The sequence below is a fragment of the Heterocephalus glaber genome, unplaced genomic scaffold (assembly GCF_053883595.1).
Source record: "Heterocephalus glaber isolate CG9 unplaced genomic scaffold, H.glaber_assembly_v1.0 deba00001578, whole genome shotgun sequence".
Lineage (NCBI taxonomy): Eukaryota > Metazoa > Chordata > Mammalia > Rodentia > Bathyergidae > Heterocephalus > Heterocephalus glaber.
The window spans coordinates 1,154,746-1,174,691 of NW_028258359.1; the positions used below are offsets into that span (position 1 = coordinate 1,154,746).

The 19,946-nt window shown below is 40.1% G+C and overlaps 1 protein-coding gene across 1 annotated transcript in view; it reads right to left on the reverse strand.

Moving 5' to 3' along the window:
• LOC147823480 (dedicator of cytokinesis protein 9-like) overlaps positions 1-19,946 on the reverse strand; it is a 248,003-nt gene that overhangs the window by 82,730 nt on the left and 145,327 nt on the right. The window contains 6 exon segments of the mRNA XM_087193072.1: positions 2,499-2,635; positions 5,305-5,352; positions 6,692-6,758; positions 10,202-10,316; positions 12,441-12,574; positions 13,600-13,711. Coding sequence (XP_087049198.1) covers positions 2,499-2,635; positions 5,305-5,352; positions 6,692-6,758; positions 10,202-10,316; positions 12,441-12,574; positions 13,600-13,711 — 613 coding nt within the window.

A 19,946-nucleotide genomic window follows, 5' to 3' on the forward strand; every position in this document is an offset into this window, starting at 1 on the left:
ACTACCCTTTTCTGTCGTTTTTGGCTGAGTTAATCACTTAAGAGGCCAAAAACCTTAGCGGAGTAGAAGGCTGAAGCCAGCCAAACACATAATCAGAACTAGAGATGGAAAGGAACACTAAGCTTGAGAAGATGGAATAACATGGGAGACTTTAAAACCAATCTGGGATGAGGAGGAATAGTGGAAATACAGAGGAAGTCTAAAAGAATCAGCGATACTATGTTTTCTGGCAAAGCAGGAGAAAATTTAACTGAGGACAGAGTGCCACTGAAAACTGACAGAAGAGAAATGAGTCAAGAGCTGGAAGAAGAGGGAGGCAGGAAAGACTGGGTTCTCTGTGGGTAGCAGGAAGAGAGAATAGGATTCAACCATGCTGATAGCACAGCATTTGGCAGTGCAGGCACCCAGCTGTCGCTCTTCTCCAATGCAAGCCACAGCCATAAACTACATTTGGAGTGGGAAGAGCTTCGGCATATCAGAATGCATCAACGTTGTTTCTTCATGTGTTAATCAGTCGCTTTATTGTTTGTTTTCTGTGTTTCCTAAATGATTATTTTGGAGGTAGGGGCTTAAACTGCTTATTTTTTTGTTTTGTTTTGGTTTTTATAGACAGGATCTCACTATGTAGTTCAGGCTGGCCTCAAACTCATGGCAATCCTTCTGCCTCGGCCTCCAAAGTGCTGGGATCACAGGTGTGCACCTGGGTATGGTTATTTTTTAATGCTTCAAAGTTTAACCATTTATTTCAAGTGACAATGAATTACTCCATATTATATAGATTATATATAGATTATTTAGACAAAGGGAGTCAGGAGGACCAGTGTACCACTGGACATTGAATTTTGTTGCTAAAAAGGAAGTGAAAATAAAAATAACAAAATTCTATTTTGTTGTTTTAATTCCTTGTCCTCAGAGCTAGAAAAAGCCTCATAAAGAGTTTGAAAAGTCAAGCATTGTAACCTTAAATTTGTCACTGTGCATTCCACATTAAGTGTAGAACTCAAAACCAGGGTTTTCGAATCAGTGTTTTCTAGCAGTCAATTTAATTTGTGGAAGATTGACAGAATCCTCATTTAAATTAAGCCTAGACTTTTCTTCTTCTTTTTTTTTTTTTGGTACTGGGGATTGAACTCAGGACCTCGAGCTTGCCAGGGTGGTGCTGTGCTGCTGAGCTACATCCCCAGCCCAAGCCTAGACTTTTTTTTTTTGGTACCGGGGATCGAACTTGGGTCCTTGAACTTGCGTAGCAGGTGGCGAAACCACTGAGCTAAATCCTCGGCCCCAAGCCTAGACTTTTATAAAGAGAACTATGCCCCTTACAATTAACACTGCTTAGGTAGAAGTGTGGAAAACTGCTAAATTCTGATCCCTCAGCTGTCTTACTTTAAGCTATTATTAAAGGGTTCAGAGTATTATCTTTATTCTTAGTCTGCATTAAGAAAAAGGTATGAAAATCAAGGGAATGAAATTCTTACGATGAGAAATGATAAGAAGATATTAATAATCATGATTAAAGACAGTGCTTGGAATGAGAACAGGTCACTGACTAAATAAAACAATATCTAGCTAAGTCATGCTTGGAAAGGAGATGGGACAATTCAGAGAACACAACAGTAACGGAAATGAGACTTAGAGATGGTCACATTAGTTTTTCATATGCTGTACAGTTGATATCTTTTAGGTTTTCTCCATTGACAAATCCTTAAGCAGATGAAATATTGAAATTGCTAAAACAGCACACAATGTCATGTCCCCTCTGGTGACTGATAAAAGTAAATTAAAAATATGCTCCTATGTTTTGGCAGAATCTTTATTGTGAAGTTTGAAAAGCCCCAAAGTTAGGAAGGCAAGAGGAACAAAAAGTCTTGGTTTGCAAGTGAAGCGGCCTTGTAAGCAGACTTCAACCTGATTAAATCTTACCATTGTCTACAGAAATTCCAAGCACACTTGATATTTTTCTCACACTGAAAACACAGAAAAAGTCACTTTGTTATTGGACGTTTTTCCACACCCTCACAAATTGATTCATGGACTTTATGTTTTCACAGTGGTGTAAAGATTAACATACATTCAGAGCTGGAGTGTCAGAATGTGGATGCTCGATCAATTACACGCACAAGATCCAGAGGAGCAAAATGAATCTGTCCCAGATGCTCTTAGGAGATGCAGGGAAACATTAGTGATAAAGTGGTTAAGGTAATTAATAAAAAAAAAATTAAAAATACTGAAACTGTTTGGCTATTAAACCTGCCACATTTTGTTATGGGAATAGGGGTTTTAGGATTGGTGCCATAGTTGACCATGTTCCACATTATGTCACTCCCCAGTGCTGAGGACTCTCCTCCAGGAAAGGGAACTGTGCCAGGCGCTCTTCATCCTACTTGCTTTGAGCTAGAAGGAAAATCAAGTCGGTGATGTGGTGTGGTGTGGGGGGGTCTCTCCCCTCTGAGATGGCAGAGAGATGGCTGGCTGTTATGATAGTATGTCATGGGACTTACTGTGGTTAAAAGTGACAGAGTTATCCAGGCTTCCCAGCTGCTGCAATCTGGCATGCATCATTCCTGTTCTGTTACGGGAAACAGGCAATGTCTGAGATTTTCGATCATGAACTATGGGTCCCAACCCCTCCTGGTTCCTGCAACATGAATGAAATGGGATAGAAGCAAAAGTTAGATGTGTTCCACTGCAGCGAGATGGGAGTGTTAGCAAAGCCAGGACATGGCACAGAGGAGGCGGGCCACACACTGACTGCAGCCAAGAAGCCAGAGACAAGAACAAGTGGCAGCTCTTGCAGAGTTCACTGCAAAGCACCTGACAACAAAGAAGCAAATATAAAGCTCTCAATTCTAGAAAGTGAGTCCTTCTCATTTCTAGAAAGTACTTTAGAGAGTGACTTTTAAAATAGTGAGTATGACTCCAATACGGAGTTAAAGGTCAACATTCTGACAATTGTCAAAACATGGAGAACCTTTCTAGATTATGTTATGGAAGAAAAATATATAAACATTAAAATGCACTGGGAGAAACAGAACAAACATGCAATGTGAAGGATTACATGAGGCGGTTTTAACACCGTTATTCTTACCCAAGCAGGAAGGAGAAGAGTCACAGACTTTGTTAAACTTGTCAGCAGTCAAGTAGAGAAAACAGAAAAGTGATCTGGGTTAGCAATCAAACAGCTGACTTTCTACTGTGTACCATCACCAGAGCAGACGGAAATGACACCAGTGCTGGAATGACACCTGTCCCCCATCCCAGAGCCAACCATGGCCCTCACCGTGTTACTGTGTGTAGGAGAACAGGGACATGCATGGACTATCGTGGACAGCATGCTTCTGGGTGATTTCCAAGTGACAAGGAGAAGGCACAGTGTTCATACAACTGGACCACTGTGAATGTCAAACACTGACAATGTTCACACTATGGTTCAAGATCTTTGTCACATGCAGAAGACACCATGGCAATTTTTGTATAAAGCAGGGCATATCTTTTCACAGTGCACAGAACAAAGTAACACCATCTCCACTCCCATCTTCCTCTGCCTATTTTTTTTTTTTTTTGGTACCAGGGATCAAACTCAGGTCTTTGCGCTTGCGAGGCAGGCGGTGGAACCAATGAGTTAAATCCCTGGCCCCTGCCCATCTATTTTTAAGGCAGTCTATATATGCAAATATATACAAGGGCTTTTGAAGTTGGAAGATTTTCTTTAAAAATATTCCGAGAAAAATAATAACCACTTTGTAAAACCCAATTCTGAAACTGTTTTTCAAGACAGAAATCTTTAGCCTCCTACATTCACTGTTTTAAGCTCTGAGGCATTTTGTTCTACTTGGCACAATATTCTCCAAATGCCATGTTGTGACATAAGTAACAGTACCCACAAGGATGTGAACCTTGCCCAGCACAGTACTCATCTGTTACAAAATATTCTGCTTGCCCATCTTCATGGGACAAAGTCAGAGAGAATAAAGTGAAGGTGTGAGATGTTATTGGTATAAAGGCACCTTGTATATACTTGCATTTGGTACTCAAAAACTCAAACATAAAAATTACTGTTGTGATAAAAATAAAAGGTAAGATTAGAGAACTTTACACATGCTATCACATTTCAATTAAAAATAGAAATAGAAAATTTTAATAGGAGGAAAGCACAAAACAGTCTCCCTAAATTTGCATCTTTTAAAAAGAGAACTCACTCTTTTATCCCTTAAGAGAAAATACACTTATCACCCCAAAAGAGAATAATGTTAATATAAAAAGCAAATCTTCACACTCAAAAAGAAGTTCTATTAATCTCTATTGCATTTCATTGTTATAAAAAAATTACAGATAAGTGAAACAAATCTCAATTACAACTAAACTTTAAAGCTTTTCTATATACTTATACTTTTCTTTATTTACTTATAATTAAACTGTTAAAAGCAACAACAGAAAATATGACACTTAGAACAAGACTCTGCATGCACACTAACACAGAATAGCTCACATCAGACACGCTGAATGGCAACAGGGCAGGAGGAAGTTCTTCCTAAGGACACGATGTGCTGTGAGGAGGTGCTGTTGGAGGAGGAGCTGTCTGGCCACACTTCACCAAGGAGCTTTGCAGCAGGGAGTTACAACAATCAAAGGGTTCCAGTCACGTAAGAATACAGAGACTTACTAATTAGTCAGAATAAGAAAAAAAGCTCCATTTTAGAGAAGGACTATGGAAGTCCCACTAATTTGATACAGGATAAAAACATTCAGGAGGGCCGGGGATTTAGCTCAGTGGTTTTGCTGCATGCTGCGCAAGCGCAAGGACCCGAGTTCGATCCCCGGTACCAAAAAAAAACAAAACAAAAAAAACCAAAAAACAAAAACAAAAAACATTCAGGAAAGCAGAATGGTTGATGAGAAATTAGTACCCTTGTAGCTGGAAGGAGGAACAGCAAAAATGACCTTTGAAAGTGAGAACAAAGGAAATCAGTGAGGAAGGAGAAAATACCTGAAGAAAGAGGGAGAAGAGAATGAGAAGGAGACAACAGAGCATGAGGAGAAATTGGAAGGAAGTGTGGGAGTTGTCAAAAGGCCACTGAAGACAGTGTTTCCAAGAGAGAAGCATGAGACGCGTGAGACAGAAGGAATGCAGGAGAACCAATGAAAGGCTCCTCGAGTCTACGGTGGCAATGAAAGGTCTGCCAACTGTCCTCATGGCTGCTTATGTGAATTCTGCCTGCCACTCACCAGAGACAACCATCCTCACACATTCAGACCAAGAAACACAGAAAATGACATGTCATTTCAAACCAGACTGCCCCACAGTACCTGGCTATGTATCGTTTCCCCATGTACTGGAACTGGTGCAAGCAGACTCTGCGGGAAAGATGAGACATTATTAGGGAATGCGATGATGAAGTTATTTTCAATACACTGTTTTCTTTAAGCCTATTTACTACAACAGATTCAAACACAGGGCCGGGGCCAGGGATTTAGCTCAGTGGTTTCGCTGCCTGCTGCGCAAGCACAAGGATCCGAGTTCAATTCCCGGTACAAAAAAAAAAATCCCACAGGGAAAATGAATAACCTGGGAGGGAGGCCTCATGGTGTGTGGCTATCAGTACTATGGGGCGGGGGGGGGGGGACCAGAGAACAAAGATCATGACTGATGAGCCTGTCAGTCCCTAAGGGCTGGCAGATTCACCCACAGCAGCTGGCTCCAGGATATGCTGGAGACCGTACTACTGTCCTGAGTTGCTTATTCGTCCTCATTCATATCTACAGGAGCTCTCTCTTTTGGCTCAAGTTCATGGACTGGTCCTTTACAGACATCAAGTATGTAGTTTTTTGCTTTGTTTTAATACATCCACAAAACTAATTTGGAAAAAATCACTCATTTAGTAAGAGGTAGTTAAAACAATGAATCGTCTGGTGCTGAATTTTGATTTACCACATGGAAATGCCTCTGTTTAACTCAGCAGAGTGAGTGGCCACGAGTCTATGAACCAAGACTACGAACCAACCTCCCGTTAGAGGACCAGGATCACAGCCTTTCACTTAGGATTCCAAAATGCACAGACTGAAAACAAGTTGCCACACAAGTTTGTGTGAGACATGACCCAAAGAAACAGACACAAAGTTGCTTAAAGAAAGTGCAGAATGTCTTTCTCTCTGTTTTTATTGCAGATGTAATAATGTGTTTGACTATGGGGTGTTGCCTAAGATGCTGCTGGGACATTACGCGATACACTACTCTATATGTAAAGTTTTCAAAAATGCAAAACAATTCTGAATTTGAACAATCATCTATCTCTAGCAAATTTGGATAAGGCATTGTAGATATGTGTTTCTAAAAATAAAGAGCTTAAAAGAAACCAGACACCTACACTGAAGAGATAAAATGAGATAATACGGGTAGTAATCCAACTTAGAGAACCACTGTCTGTTCACTTCAGTGGGCACATTTTGTACTATTTTATTAACATGACCTATCACACAAGTAGTCACCTCTGTAACACATATATCTGCAGTAATTTAAGGCTGGTCACTGTCTACTTGCTCACAAGCCCTGAAAATAGGTGCTGGGGTCAGGTCTAGAAGAGTGAGCTTAGTAAGGGCGAATGCAACACACACTACACTACATCCCTGACTCGACTTCAGTGTTCTTCACACCAGGAAAAGCCAAGAAGCAATGAGCAAAGACAAAACTACTCACTCAGATATTGTAAAAAAATCCATAAGTTCAGATGTTGAAGCCTTGTTCCAGTATGTAAACAGAGCATCTAGAAAATGAACATTTACTTGGTTAGAATCACCATACATATCAGGGACATCATGGAGAACTGCCTGTTATCACGACAATGGGAAGAGGCCCCAGACTTAGGCCTCTAAGCCCTTCTTCTGTCCCATTGTATAGCTGATCAAAGGACAAGCCATGCTGACATCTATCCTGGATAAAATATGTGGCAGGCTTACTCAATTTAACAAAGCTAGAGGGCTGGGGATTTAGCTCAGTGGTTCTGCCGCTTGCCTTGCAAGCTCAAGGTCCCAAGCTTGCTCCCTGGTACCAAAAAACCCCCAAAAAACAAAAAACAAAAATCAGAAAAGCAAAGCTATATTTGAGCAGCTGAACTTTAATCTTATCATGCATTTGCTGGTGCAAACTATACTAGAAGGCTTATTTAACTTACACATAATGTGCTCTTAAATAGACTAGAAAATTCAAAGAATATAAGTAGACTTACAGATTGTCTCGTTTCCTACTGCAGAATCTCTCCCCAGCAATGCATTTGTTGAAGATTTCTCTATACTATACACACTGCATTACCTTTGAGTTTTAACTGAACAATACAGTATCTCAGACTTTTCTAAGTTGCATAATATTCCTCTCCATGGCTACACCAAAATTAGGGTAACCAATACCCTATTGATAGATATTTACTATTTTTTCCCTAATCTTTTGCCACTATATGTATTTTTTTTTCTTTCCCCTCTCCTCCTCTTCTTTCATTTTCTTTTTTGGCACTAAGGATTGAAGCCAGGACCTTGCCAGTGAGCTACATCCCCAGTCCTTTAAAAAATTATTATTATTATTGTTTTTTTGTACCGGGGATGGAACTCAGGACCTTGTGCTTGCAAGGCAGGCAGCAGAACCACTGAGCTAAATCCCCGGCTATTTTTTTTTTTCTTTTGAGACAGGGTCTTGCTAAGTTGCTCAGTTGGAACTTGAATTTTTAAATTTTTTGGTACTGGGTATCGAACTCGGGACCTTGCACTTTTGAGGTAGGCGGTGGAACCACTAAGCGAAATCCCTGGCCCATGGGACTTGAACTTTTGATACTCCTGCCTCAGCCTCCCAGAATGCTGAGATTACTGGGTGCCACCATATGCAGCTTCACATGGATTTTTGCATGCACTCCAAACTACATCTTATGGGGTAACTAATTCTTAGAAGTGAAACACTGTATCAAACAGTATGAACCCTCATCAGTTTGATACTGCACAAAAAATGCTATCATTTCAGTTAAACCTTTTTGGACTCTTAAATTTTATATTTTATACTGAGGTTGAAACATAAGTGAAGAGATTTATTTCCCTTGGGAAGAAAGGCCACTGAATCTTTGGGGGCTAAGACGAGTTGAGAGGGTGGCTAGAGAGGCTGATGGCTCAAGAAGATGCACTGCCATGGACTTTCACTCTATACTTGTCAGGAACCTCGACAACACGGACAATGGGGCTACACAGCAAGAACTCACACGCTAGGCGCTGTGTTAGGTGCTCTTCCCATTTCACAATACTGCTCCTCCTAATCCCATGCAAAAGTTTCCATTTACAGATGTACTAACAAAGGCTCAGAGAAGTCAGATCATTTTCTCATTCACCTGCCTAAAGAAGCATGGCTGACTGGGGATTTATGAGTAACTCAAGGGTCCTATATTTGACCCATGGACTAGTAATGATGTTGGGTCAGGAAGCCCCTATATTTGGGGGCCTGAATTCAGAAGCCAGACAGACAGACTGTGGCTACTTGACGCTGATCATCCAGTGAATGCTGGAGAGTCCTGCAGGGACCTCCTGCAGGCACCTGTGGCTACCCACAGCACACATGAAGTAGAACAGCTGGTGGTGCAGCACTATCCCTGCTGCTCTCAGCTCAGGACCCTGGTTACTGGCTTTGTCCTAAAGCTCTATAACACAGGTGGGGTGTGAAAGACAGAAAGCGAAGGGCCTGGCGCTCAGGAACTCACTAAATGTGGAAAAAATAAAAGGAAAGACTAGCAACAGAATAATCCAATTAATTTTGGTTGTCTATCTGGTAAATAATCTCTGAGGGCAATTTTCTCTTAGCCTATATTACACACAAAAATCAACTCTAGGTATATGTTTAGGTTTAAATGTGAAAATTAAATAATACATCCTTCAAATAATAGAATATTTATGACCCTGGGAGAGGACATTTCTAAAATGAGTCACATACATTCTATATAAAAAAGAAAAGTGATGGGCCGGGGATTTAGCTCAGTGGTTCCGCCGCCTGCCTTGCAAGCGCAGGGTCCTGAGTTCGATCCATGGTACCAAAAGGGGGGAGGAGTGATAACTTGAAGGCAATGGGGAAAACAGGATATTCTAAAAATCGTTTTGAAGAGGTGGTTGTATTTTAAAAGAATTTCAACTTTATAACCCTAAATATCAGTGAGTTCCCTGTGCTTTTGTATTTGGTCATCATTCAAGGAAATCTTGTCTCTTCTCTATTAAACTGCCACTTGAAGGTAAAGAAAATAAATTTCCTAGTCCTTAACATTTTAAGGACAAGGAGGTCATTATTACCATCTGTTTTGTAAAGTCCAGCTGCTAGTAATGTTGAAATAGAAGTTCAGTAAAAACAAAACAAAACACTATTTTCAAGTAGAAACACCTTACAGATGTTTACTACCTACCCAACTGCCACAAGATACGACACAGGAGGCCTCGGGGCTCAAAAAAGGCATTTTGTTTTCAGCAGAGTTTGTCTCAATTCAGTGACCTTAAGGAAGCTCATAATGAACCTTCTAATTTGTTATAGGGAAAATATACCACATTTTTGACCAGGATAAGAATTACGACACTATAAGGGACATAATTCATGGAACTGGTTAAATTACAAAGCCAGGGTTGAAACTGTCCTATCATATATGTTTATATGCTTCATTTGATACAGATAAAGCATTAATAGTTCTGCTCATTTTTATTAAAAAGGTGTGGTCATCACACTCTTACTCAGTAACATAATCTACAACGATACCACTACTTTCATTAGAAAACTAAAACAACATACTTCCCAGTTAAAGCCGGGAAGATCATGCACATACTTCTAAATGCATACATCCCTGGAAAATATATTTTCTAATTCATGAGACTGACTAGTATAGTTATTCAAGTTGTCAGTAAGTTTGTTTGGATAAACAAAATTTAAAAAAATCAAAAGCTACTTCATTCATCTGCCTGTGTTTTAGTTATGATGGAAGGTCCAAGTTTAATAAAAATTTAGAAAATAGTCCCATTCACATTTTAGAGTTCATTTTCTAGAGTAAAATAATTAACAAAGCTATTTTTCCATAGTAAGTCTTTTATTTCTACCAAATTTTCAGATAAAATCCTCTTATATCCTTATATTTTTCAAGTAATTGCAATAAAAAATATTAAATACTGAAACAAAGCAAAACAGAAATCTTCAATTTTTACCTACCATCAGACATGCTCTTTAAGATGTAGAGGAAACACATCAGTAGGCTCTTAATCTCAGACTGGTCAAGTTTGTCACAGCGAACCACAGAATTTCCCAAAGTGCTACTTTGTTGGTGCTAAAAAGGGAAATACAAGTAATTTTTCTATTTCATTACAGGGGAGAAAATTCATTTCACTTTTCTCCCTTGGAAGAGGAAGAATCAGACTTAAATTGGAAAGCATAACACAACAGGCACACCTTCACCCTTGTATATACACAAATGCTGCTTCTTAGACTTCTGGCTTGTCCCCTTTGCACATTTTCCTAAGGGACAAGCCAGAAGACAGAAACCTTTCACACTGGATAACCACACTTTCAGTTATGCCAAATAAAACTTCATGCAAAAAAGCATGTGTGCAAGGATCACACAGAGAAGTAAGGATGCAGAAGACAGCTCACCGGCCCATCTCCTCAGGAGAACAGCTGTGGCTGCAACAGCAAGGGAAGCCTGAGGGGTTGCTGTGTACCAGCCACACAAGCCCAGAGCGAGGCACTGCCATTCGGGGACACTGCGAGGTGTGTCATGAGCATCGCTGGGGGAGTACACCTGGCAGGTACCCAACTGGACCAATAGGGGCACCTCAGCACAGCACTGCCAAAGACCGTAAACTGATGAGGTTATTCCATCATCAGCTTAGCTCAATACTGCAAACGTCAAAAAGCTCAGGTCAGAGGGGCAGTTTTACCACTATACAGCAGGTTCAGATTAAGAAAAAACAGAACATGAATCTCATCTCTTAATTAAAAACACAGGAGATTTAAAAATCCTCCAAGTTATATTTCCAGTGGAAATCAGAAACATTTTTTGCCAAATACCAAAGCAAAAACATCAGTAAAAAATGATGTTTCATTGAAGGTGTGGGTGGCCAACTGAATATATCTACATAATAAACAGGGTTAATTAATTAGATATGTGAACATTTTTTTTTGTTTAAGGAAGAAATGCAACTAGTGGCAAAACTGGTGTGGATGCATCAACTCGCCCACTCGTTTAATCGGGGCCATGAGGAGATCTCAGTACTTCTTTCGGTGGGAGGGAGGGTGGAGCATGCAGCAGTTCTTCTGGCAAAGGTGGAATCGTGAGAAAGGAAAAGTCCACAGTGACCCGGTTTTTCCTGGCTGACTGGCAGCTCTCCTCCTCCTCTCCAGCACTGCGTATGACAAAAGTGGAGTGCCTTCGGAGCAGCTTTTCCCTCTACACACGAAGGCATGTCGGGGTCAAGGGAGAAGTTCAGCATGTCATGACACAAGCTCAGACTGAGATGCTTGTGCCCTGACACAACTGCACTGAAAGACAGTCACCTCAACGCCAAACATGGATTGTGTGACATGATCACAAACTAGGATGTTTTTTGGACATTTTGTTAGAACTAGGAACACATCCCTACCTATTTACAGGTAGAGGTGCTTTCCTATTCCTTGAAATAACATAGGAAAACTTGCTAAGGTGATACCAAATCTATTATGGTTCCAGGTTTAAATTCAAGCTTTATGTTTTGCCACCAAGTTCCAGAGTTTGAGCCTTCATTAATTTTAAGAAAAAAGGTTAAGTATGGGAGGAAGTATAGTGGGTCCAGGGTGGATAAAGTGATTTCAAATCATGTCTCATCCTTCAATCACTGATATGATCAATTAATCTTTTCTGGAGCTGGCTTTGGACCTAAGCCCTGTGCATGGATACTGTGCTATAAGTGGTATCCTCCAACACACTGTGAACATCTAAACAGAGAGCATTTTGATTCCCTAAGTGCCAACCTGCCGGAATCATTCATTCAAGGCACTGCATTGTACACGATACCCTGATCTGAGATCCTAGAAACAGGAACCAAGTGTTTTAAGGGGCTGGGTGAGAAGTTCAGTGGTAAAGCGTTTTCCTACCATGTGTAAGGCCCTGGGTTTGATCCCTAGCAACACAACACACACACACACACACACACACACACACACACACACACACTAAAATAAAATAAAAATAAAATTTAAATTAAATTTAAATTTAAATTTAAAAAAGGGAAGAGTTTCAGGAGACAGGCCTCTAACCTTAGACAAAGTTCTGATTATGTATCCCAGGTCAACCAAGTTGTTTGTTTGTTTGGTTTTTTTTAGTTACATTTAACAAACCCTAGAACATGAAGCATGTTTATTTTGGGCTAAATCCATTAGTTATACAAAACACTTATATTACATGAAAAGAAATTACCTTATCCAGGGAATTGCTCTTCTCACTATTTCTTTCTGGAAGGCCGTTACCAGAATCTGTGCTTATAAGAGACCCTCTTGAGTCAGCACTTCTCACACTGTTGATGTTTGGAGTTGAAGTTGTATATGGAGAAGCTGAACAGAAATTAAGGCAAGACCAAAGTTTTCATAAGACAGAACAAAATAAAGATAAGTACTAACAATCTTAAGGTAAATTACTTTTATGGCACTTATTTTTTTTGTTAGGAAGTTGGCTCAGGAGTTGTACTCAATTACTTAATCTTTGAAGAACCAGGTCATTACACAGAATGAGATTTAAAAAATAAACTTTTATCTGAAACATTCAAGCACAAATGTCAAGTCACTTGCCATGTAAACCACTTTTGGTGGTTAGACTATAGGGGCATACACTGTTTTACAATGGGATGGGATGAAGATAAAATGTTATAAGGTAAGCACACATACAACTATCCAAAGATTAAACCGTACAACAAACCCATGATATACAAACTATACAGAGGTGCACAAGCGAACTCTGTGGTGTCATGGGTTATTTTAACTGTTCAAGGACTGCTTCTATGATAGAAAATGGTGAAGAGTCTGTAAAAGAAGCATCAGATTTTGTGGGAATGATGCTTGCTGCTGCCACCTCAAAAACTTGTGCCACAACTATAGCATATCTACATAAAGTTGTAAGAACAAGACTACGTGAAGGAACAAAATATAGATCCTTTTTTCAGACACTGTCTTTGGTGGTCCAAGAAGAAGGTTACGGGTCCCTCTACTGTGGTCTAACAACTCATTTGGTGAGACAGACTCCAAACACAGCCATTATGATGGCCAGCTATGAATTAGTGGTCTACCTCCTCAATGGATAGCAGCACAGGCTGCCACACCGCAAGAGGGAAGACCAAAAGATTACAGTGGATCATGGAATATTGGAGTCAGCATGGTGGACAGAAAGAATAGTAGTTTGGGAACATGTACCATAATATGCCTAAGTGGAAGTTTGGTGAAGATAGCTACACCACATTACTTAGTCTTTCAGTAATGTGGAAAAACCTTAGCAACCTCTAAAGGAAACGCCTTTGGAAGCACTCATTTTGTCAAAATTGCCATTTCTCTACTGTGTCCACCAGATACAGTTGTGTTTTACTGACCTATAACATCGAGAGAATAGTGTTTATTCCAAGAGGATTTTTCCAGTCTTCTAAACAATGCCATCCTTAAATATATACTGTACTGTAGATAACATAAATATTTAACTTCTGACTTTTAATTCCTGTAATACTGTAAGATAACAATAATTGGTAGATACTCAGTATTCCCATTTTGCTGAGATGACTTGTCACAATATTTTAATTATTTGGCACTAGTAATCACTGTTTTTGACAACCAAGGAACTGTAGTCTAAACATCTTGTGTATTAAAACGTTTGAGTCTCTTCAGCTAACAGGTGCTTGATGTTTAGCAAAACGTAGAGTTCAAATTGTTACCATATAAAACTCACATCATAATACTTTGCAGGTTAAAAAAATTAACCAATAAAATATTGATTCTTGACCATTTCAGTGATTTGAAAAAGAAAAGTTGGTTAGAGATGATACACTAAGGTTTTGATAGATAAAAATGATAAAATTGGGGGGACTTGCTTTTAAAATATAAACAAAAAAGTGTGAGGGTGGATATATAAAGCAAGAATGACAGAATGCTGAGAAATTGTTGAAGCTGAAATGATGATGTGAAAATCATTACACTATTCACTTGACTTGTGTATGTACTGGAACATCTCAATAAATTTTTGTGTTTAAGACACGCTAGAGAATAATAGATATTTATATTCCAACTCATCATTAATGCTGTTTGGTGACTTGGAACTGCTAATTTAGGGCCTTTGAAGGCTAAAGTAGAGCTCTCCCAGCAGTGACAGCTATGGTAAAGAATACTAATTTGGCAATAAACTGAACTAAAGCCGTTTAATGAGGAAAGACATACACCTAAAAGTAATAAAGACCTAGGTAATTAGATACTTTTATGGAGATTACTATAAGATGAAATGGAAGGAAAAATCTAGGATAATGGCCTGGTGCCCAGAGTGGTGAGTATATAAGAGCAGCTCAGAGGAGAGGTCCCTGAGACACAGAGACTATGCAGCCAAACAAACCCCAACTCCTGAGCATGGCCTGCCATAGGGTCTCTCACCAACGCTGCTGTAGCACCCCCACTAGCCTGGGCAACACCATGTACTCCAACAACAGATGCTGTGGGTGCAGGGTCTGCCTGCCCCGCACCTGTCCATGCAGGACCAGACTCCTTCAGCCCACCTGCCACATGTCCTGCCCAGGGAGCAGGACACCTACAGGCCATCGTGCTGGCTGCTCAACTCCAGCCGCCAGGCTCCTCGACGGAGTGGGATCTTCCTGAAGACCCAAACCCAACCTTGCTGGAGAGGCCACCGAGGGCAGTGCTGTTAAAGGCAGACTTTGCAGAGACTCAGCGATGACTACCTGGCACCCTATCAGTCATCTGTGCTCCTGATATTCTGCTGCCTAAATCTCAGCTTCCCAGGCAAGGTCTTTGGAGCAGTCCCCAAATGTTTACTTCTGTGTTCCTTACTGTGTTCTTGTACTCTCTGGTGAGTTTAAAGGCCTCTTTTCCTATGGTCTATTTACTGTTCTCTGAGATATAAGAAATAAGACTTTTCATGAACAAACTTGATTTTTTTCTGGCTGTGTGAACAACAGAAGTAATGAGGCTGAGAAGAAATTTGCCAATGACGTGTACCAGCACTCAGAAGTTACTTCCCTTATCAGAATCCCTCATTACAACCCCCTCTGTTTATTTTCTTCTACAGCTTTTCTTCCTCCCACCTCCTCAAAATTTTCTTTTTTGGGGGGTGGGGCGTGTACTGGGAATTGAACAGGATCTCACACTTGCCAGGTAGGCACTGTGCCACGGAGCTACGACCTTCCTCAAAATTTTCATTCATAAAAATTAGTCTATCTCTACTCTCCAACTCAGGTTTCGTAGTGGAGGACATCCCTCAATTGTGCTCTGAAATCTGGCTGCCTTTGTGGCATGGCCACCCAATGGCTGTTCCCAGCCAACAACTGAGGGTGGCAGGGATGCTAAGGCAGGCTTCTGAGGGACATGAGACTCTGGTGACTGACTCTTGTCTTGGGGACTCTCCAGTGGCCTTGCCTATTGCTTTTAGAATTGCAATGCAATCTAAGATGGTTCCTTCCCTCTCTTTCTCTGTAACCTCGGGAAACACCTGCCCTGTACTTTGACGGCTCTCCCACCATTTCCTGGGCTACTTCTCATTTTCCTTCATATGCCTTATTCCCCAATAAATCTCCTGCATGTCTAATCTCATCTGGTAATATGGACTAACACAATCATTTTTTCAGAGAAAAGCTTAGACTTATGGTTTCAGCATTCTATTGCTCACAAATCTATTTCTCTAGTTCTGACTATTCTTTTCCTTGCCCAAGCCTGAGCCTCCCACCTGCCAGCTGGAATTCTGGCTATGCCACTGTCCTCTGACCCAACTGCTTGGTGCCCCAATATCTGTCCCCTTTTCTCTTTTAAAGAAACAGACTTTTAACTGGGTATAGAGACTCCTAGAATAAAGGCTGTCTTCATCAGCATCCTTGCCGCTAGATGTGGTCGCGTGACTAAGTCTGGGCAGTGCTGTGTGCAACTTCAGGGTCATATCCTTACAGAGAAAAAGTGTGTTTTCCTCTTCCTACTGGTACCATGTAGATGCTGTGGTGATCCTAGTTAGATCAGGAGAAAGAACAGCACTCCAGGGGGACAAAGCAACAAGATGAAGTTTAAGCCCCTGCTAACTTGTAGAAGAGTCTCCATATGAGCTTGAATTGTTATAAGAGAAGAAATAAAATTTTCTTGTTTAAGTCACTGTTATGTTCTGTCACATCAGCTAGACCTATAGCCTAAAGCTTAAGATATTCCAAGCAACTCTTGTCACCTCCCATCTGCCCTGGTAAGCCAAGTCCCCTGCTCTACTGCCCCTCTCAAAGTGCTCTCACTCAGCATGTAGGCTGGCCTTTTTCCTCCACCCAAATTTTACTTTACTATGTTCTGTTTAAGTTCCACTCATTGAGGTATAACCTACCTCGATAACAAAAATAATAAAATTCAGATTTTCAGAGCCCAAAAGTCTGGTGAGTCTAGATAAGTGAATATAGGTGTGTAGCTACTACCATAATCAAAAAGTTCATTTTTATTATCCCCATACCCACACCCTGCCCCTTGCAACACCTGCTCTGTTTTATGTCCCTGGACTGATTCCTTTCCTAGAACATATCCAGTAGGTAGTCTTTCGTGTCTGACTTCTTTCACTTAACATAATATTTTGAGATTATGATCTCTTGAGATGGAGATCAAGTTTTTGCAAGGATGAGTATTTTGTTCCCTTTTGTTACTAAGTGGTATTCTGTTACATGAAATTGCCAATCTGTCTATCCTTTCACTAGCTGATGGACATTTGGGCCATTTCCAGTTTTTTGACTATAATGAATCAAGCTGCTATGAACATATAGGTCTTTGTGTAGATACACGCTTTCATTTCTTTTCACTAACCATGCAGAAAAGGGAACTCTATGTTGGATTAATGGTTCAGTCTCAATAATCTTTCTTATTCATAACACTATTCATCCTCATCTCCAATTCTACCTTATTCTTCTTAATGCTAGATCTTTACTGGCATCAACATAAACTATCATTTCAAAATAATAAAGGTAGAAAGCTAGAAAGAAAGGAAATATAAAAAAGTAATAGATGCATGAATCAGTTCCATATGCTCTTTAAACTCCTGTGAATAGGCAAACTCACTGATAATAAAAGTTTTCAAGACACTGTACTAACATTTACACCTTTTTTGTTTTTAAATCTTATCACTCCTACTAAAGAACCTAGTCTACCTGTCCATGGTCTCCAGTAAATCATCATCTTCTTGGCTTCAAAGCTCTGCTCTAACTGTCCCAGGCTGAATGTCTTCTTTCTCCAATGACCACGTCAGCTTTCAGGTTGGAGGTGCCCCCTATTCCATTTATATCTCTCCTCTGTACTCTGCATCTCACAAAAAACTTCAAAACTCCCTCTTAGATGGAAGTACGGATATTAATATTAACATTCTGCCTGTTACCCAGGTACAGGTATGTACAGATTGGTTTGGGGGAAGTCCAAACAGTCCATAAAGGAGCTGACTATATCATCCTTCTTACACTACTCAAATAAAAGCTCTTTCCCTGCTCAAGCTAGAAAACAGCTGAAGGCCAAGCAAGTACACACTTACAGGTATGTATCTTTTTTAACCTATGTCAACTTTCCAACCTCCTTTCTTGAAATGCACCTGTGGAATGCCAGCAGTTGGCTTGAGTCAGTGTGGGAGGAGGACACTCAAAACCAGTGTGGTGAAACTATAGTTTCTAAATATAAATGGTGGAAACAAACACCTAAAAAATGTTGAACTTAAAATGACGAGAAATGGAAAAAATGGAAATAAAGTCTCTGTGTAAATAGGGAAGGGTGGAGGGGGTAAAGGGAGGGCTAGGAGTGGGGAAAAAATAAGAATCAAGATGTATCATGTAAAGGTACAATTCCCAATGAGAAATGTAATTGTGTTGTATACCTACAATGTACCAATAAAAGAATTTAACAACAAAAAAATGTTGAACATGAAAGCAGAGCTGGGGGAGGACTTCACAGTAGGCCTCAATGACATTTTATATTTTCCTCAAAAACCACTTATTGTAAATTCCAAGCACCACTCACTTTTTTTTTCATTAAGTTTATTGGTACATTTTAGGTATACAATACTTACATTTCTCCTTGGGATCTTGTACCTTTATAGGATATATCTTAGTTCTTATTTTTTCCCCTTCCCCTGTCCTCCCCTCACCCCCTCCACCCCTGCCTATTTACAAAGACTTTGTTTCCATTTTTTCCTTTCTCATATTTTTTCTTTTCCCTTCTTTCCTTGCCCTCCTTCTCACTTCCCCTACCCCTTCAGACCTTTTCTTCCTATTTCACATTATCAATTATACCATGTGATCCTTATCTGCACTTTCAGTTTCTCACACCAGAGAAACTCTTTGGCCTTTACACGTGTGTGTCCTATTTATTTCACTTAAGAGTATGGCCTCAATGAAGCACCTCTCACTTTTGAAACACTGAAGTGTGGCTCAGTCACTTATGATCAACTCAAACTATGGAGGGTCAACTATTGTAGTTAAAAAATTGCTTATTACAGATGCTGGTTCAAAGAGAGGCTCTGACTCATATTTTTCCTTAGTCAGTGTGACAAAGGTGCAGTTGGATTGGCGACAAGAAGGTGGAAGCAGGTAGCCACCTCTACCTTCGGTTACAATGCAGCATTAAAAGCAAGCATAAGAATGTGGGATTATCCCTACAATCCCAGCACTCTGGGAGGATGAGGCAGAAGTATTCCAAATTCAAGCCCAGCCTAGGCAACGTAGCAAGACTTTGTCTCAAAAAAAAGGGGGTAGGGTGGAGGGAGTGCACTGAAGACAATTCAATGTGAAGGCCTGGGTTCAATTCCCAGTACCACCAAAACAAAACAACAACAACAAAAAAAACAGTGAAAATTTATTTGTCCATGTAAATACTATGCAGTCAATGGAGTCACCCTGCCACCACTGGGAAAGTATAGAAATGTACATTGACTGCATCAGCTCAACATACACAATATCTCCAAGTACCAACAGATGCCAGATAGAGTACTTGGGTAGAGTACTTGAAGTAACAATAAAAGCATTATCTGCCAGGTGTGGTTGCACATGCCTGTAATCTCAGCACCCGGGAGGCTGAGGCAGGAGGATCGCTGTGAGTTTGAGGCCAGCGTGAATTACACAGTGAGACCTTGTCTCAAAAAAACCAAAACCAAAACCAAACAAATAAAAAAGCATTATCTGGAACCTGTACCAACCCAGGGCCTACACTAACAGAATTGGTTTGTACCTCAGAAAATCTCACTGAGGAAAAAAAACCAAACAAAAACCAAGGTCTATGTTAAAAAGACATCAAAATAAACCAATAAATTTTTTAAATTACAAATTATTATAAATAATCTTCAGGCTAATAACAGAAAAACTCTGAGGGGATTTCCCAAACATTTCTAAGTTAGAGAAATCATGAACAGTGAATGAACTTGTTCCTAGATTCAGAACACTGGAATAGGGGTCTACGACATACAATTTTTAAGATGTAAATTCTTTTCTTATTCCTTTTGTTCTAGGAATTGAATGCTGGGCCTTTGCACTGAAGTACATCCCTACCCCTTTAAAATTTTAAGACAGGATCTCACTAAGCCATTAAGTTACCCAGGATGGGCTGGAACTCAAAAATCCTCCTGCTTCAGCCTCCAGAGTGCTGGGATTATAGGCATGCACCACTTTAAGGCATAAATTCTTAATAAATATAAGACAAACCCCAAAACAAGTAACTGAAACACATACAGCTC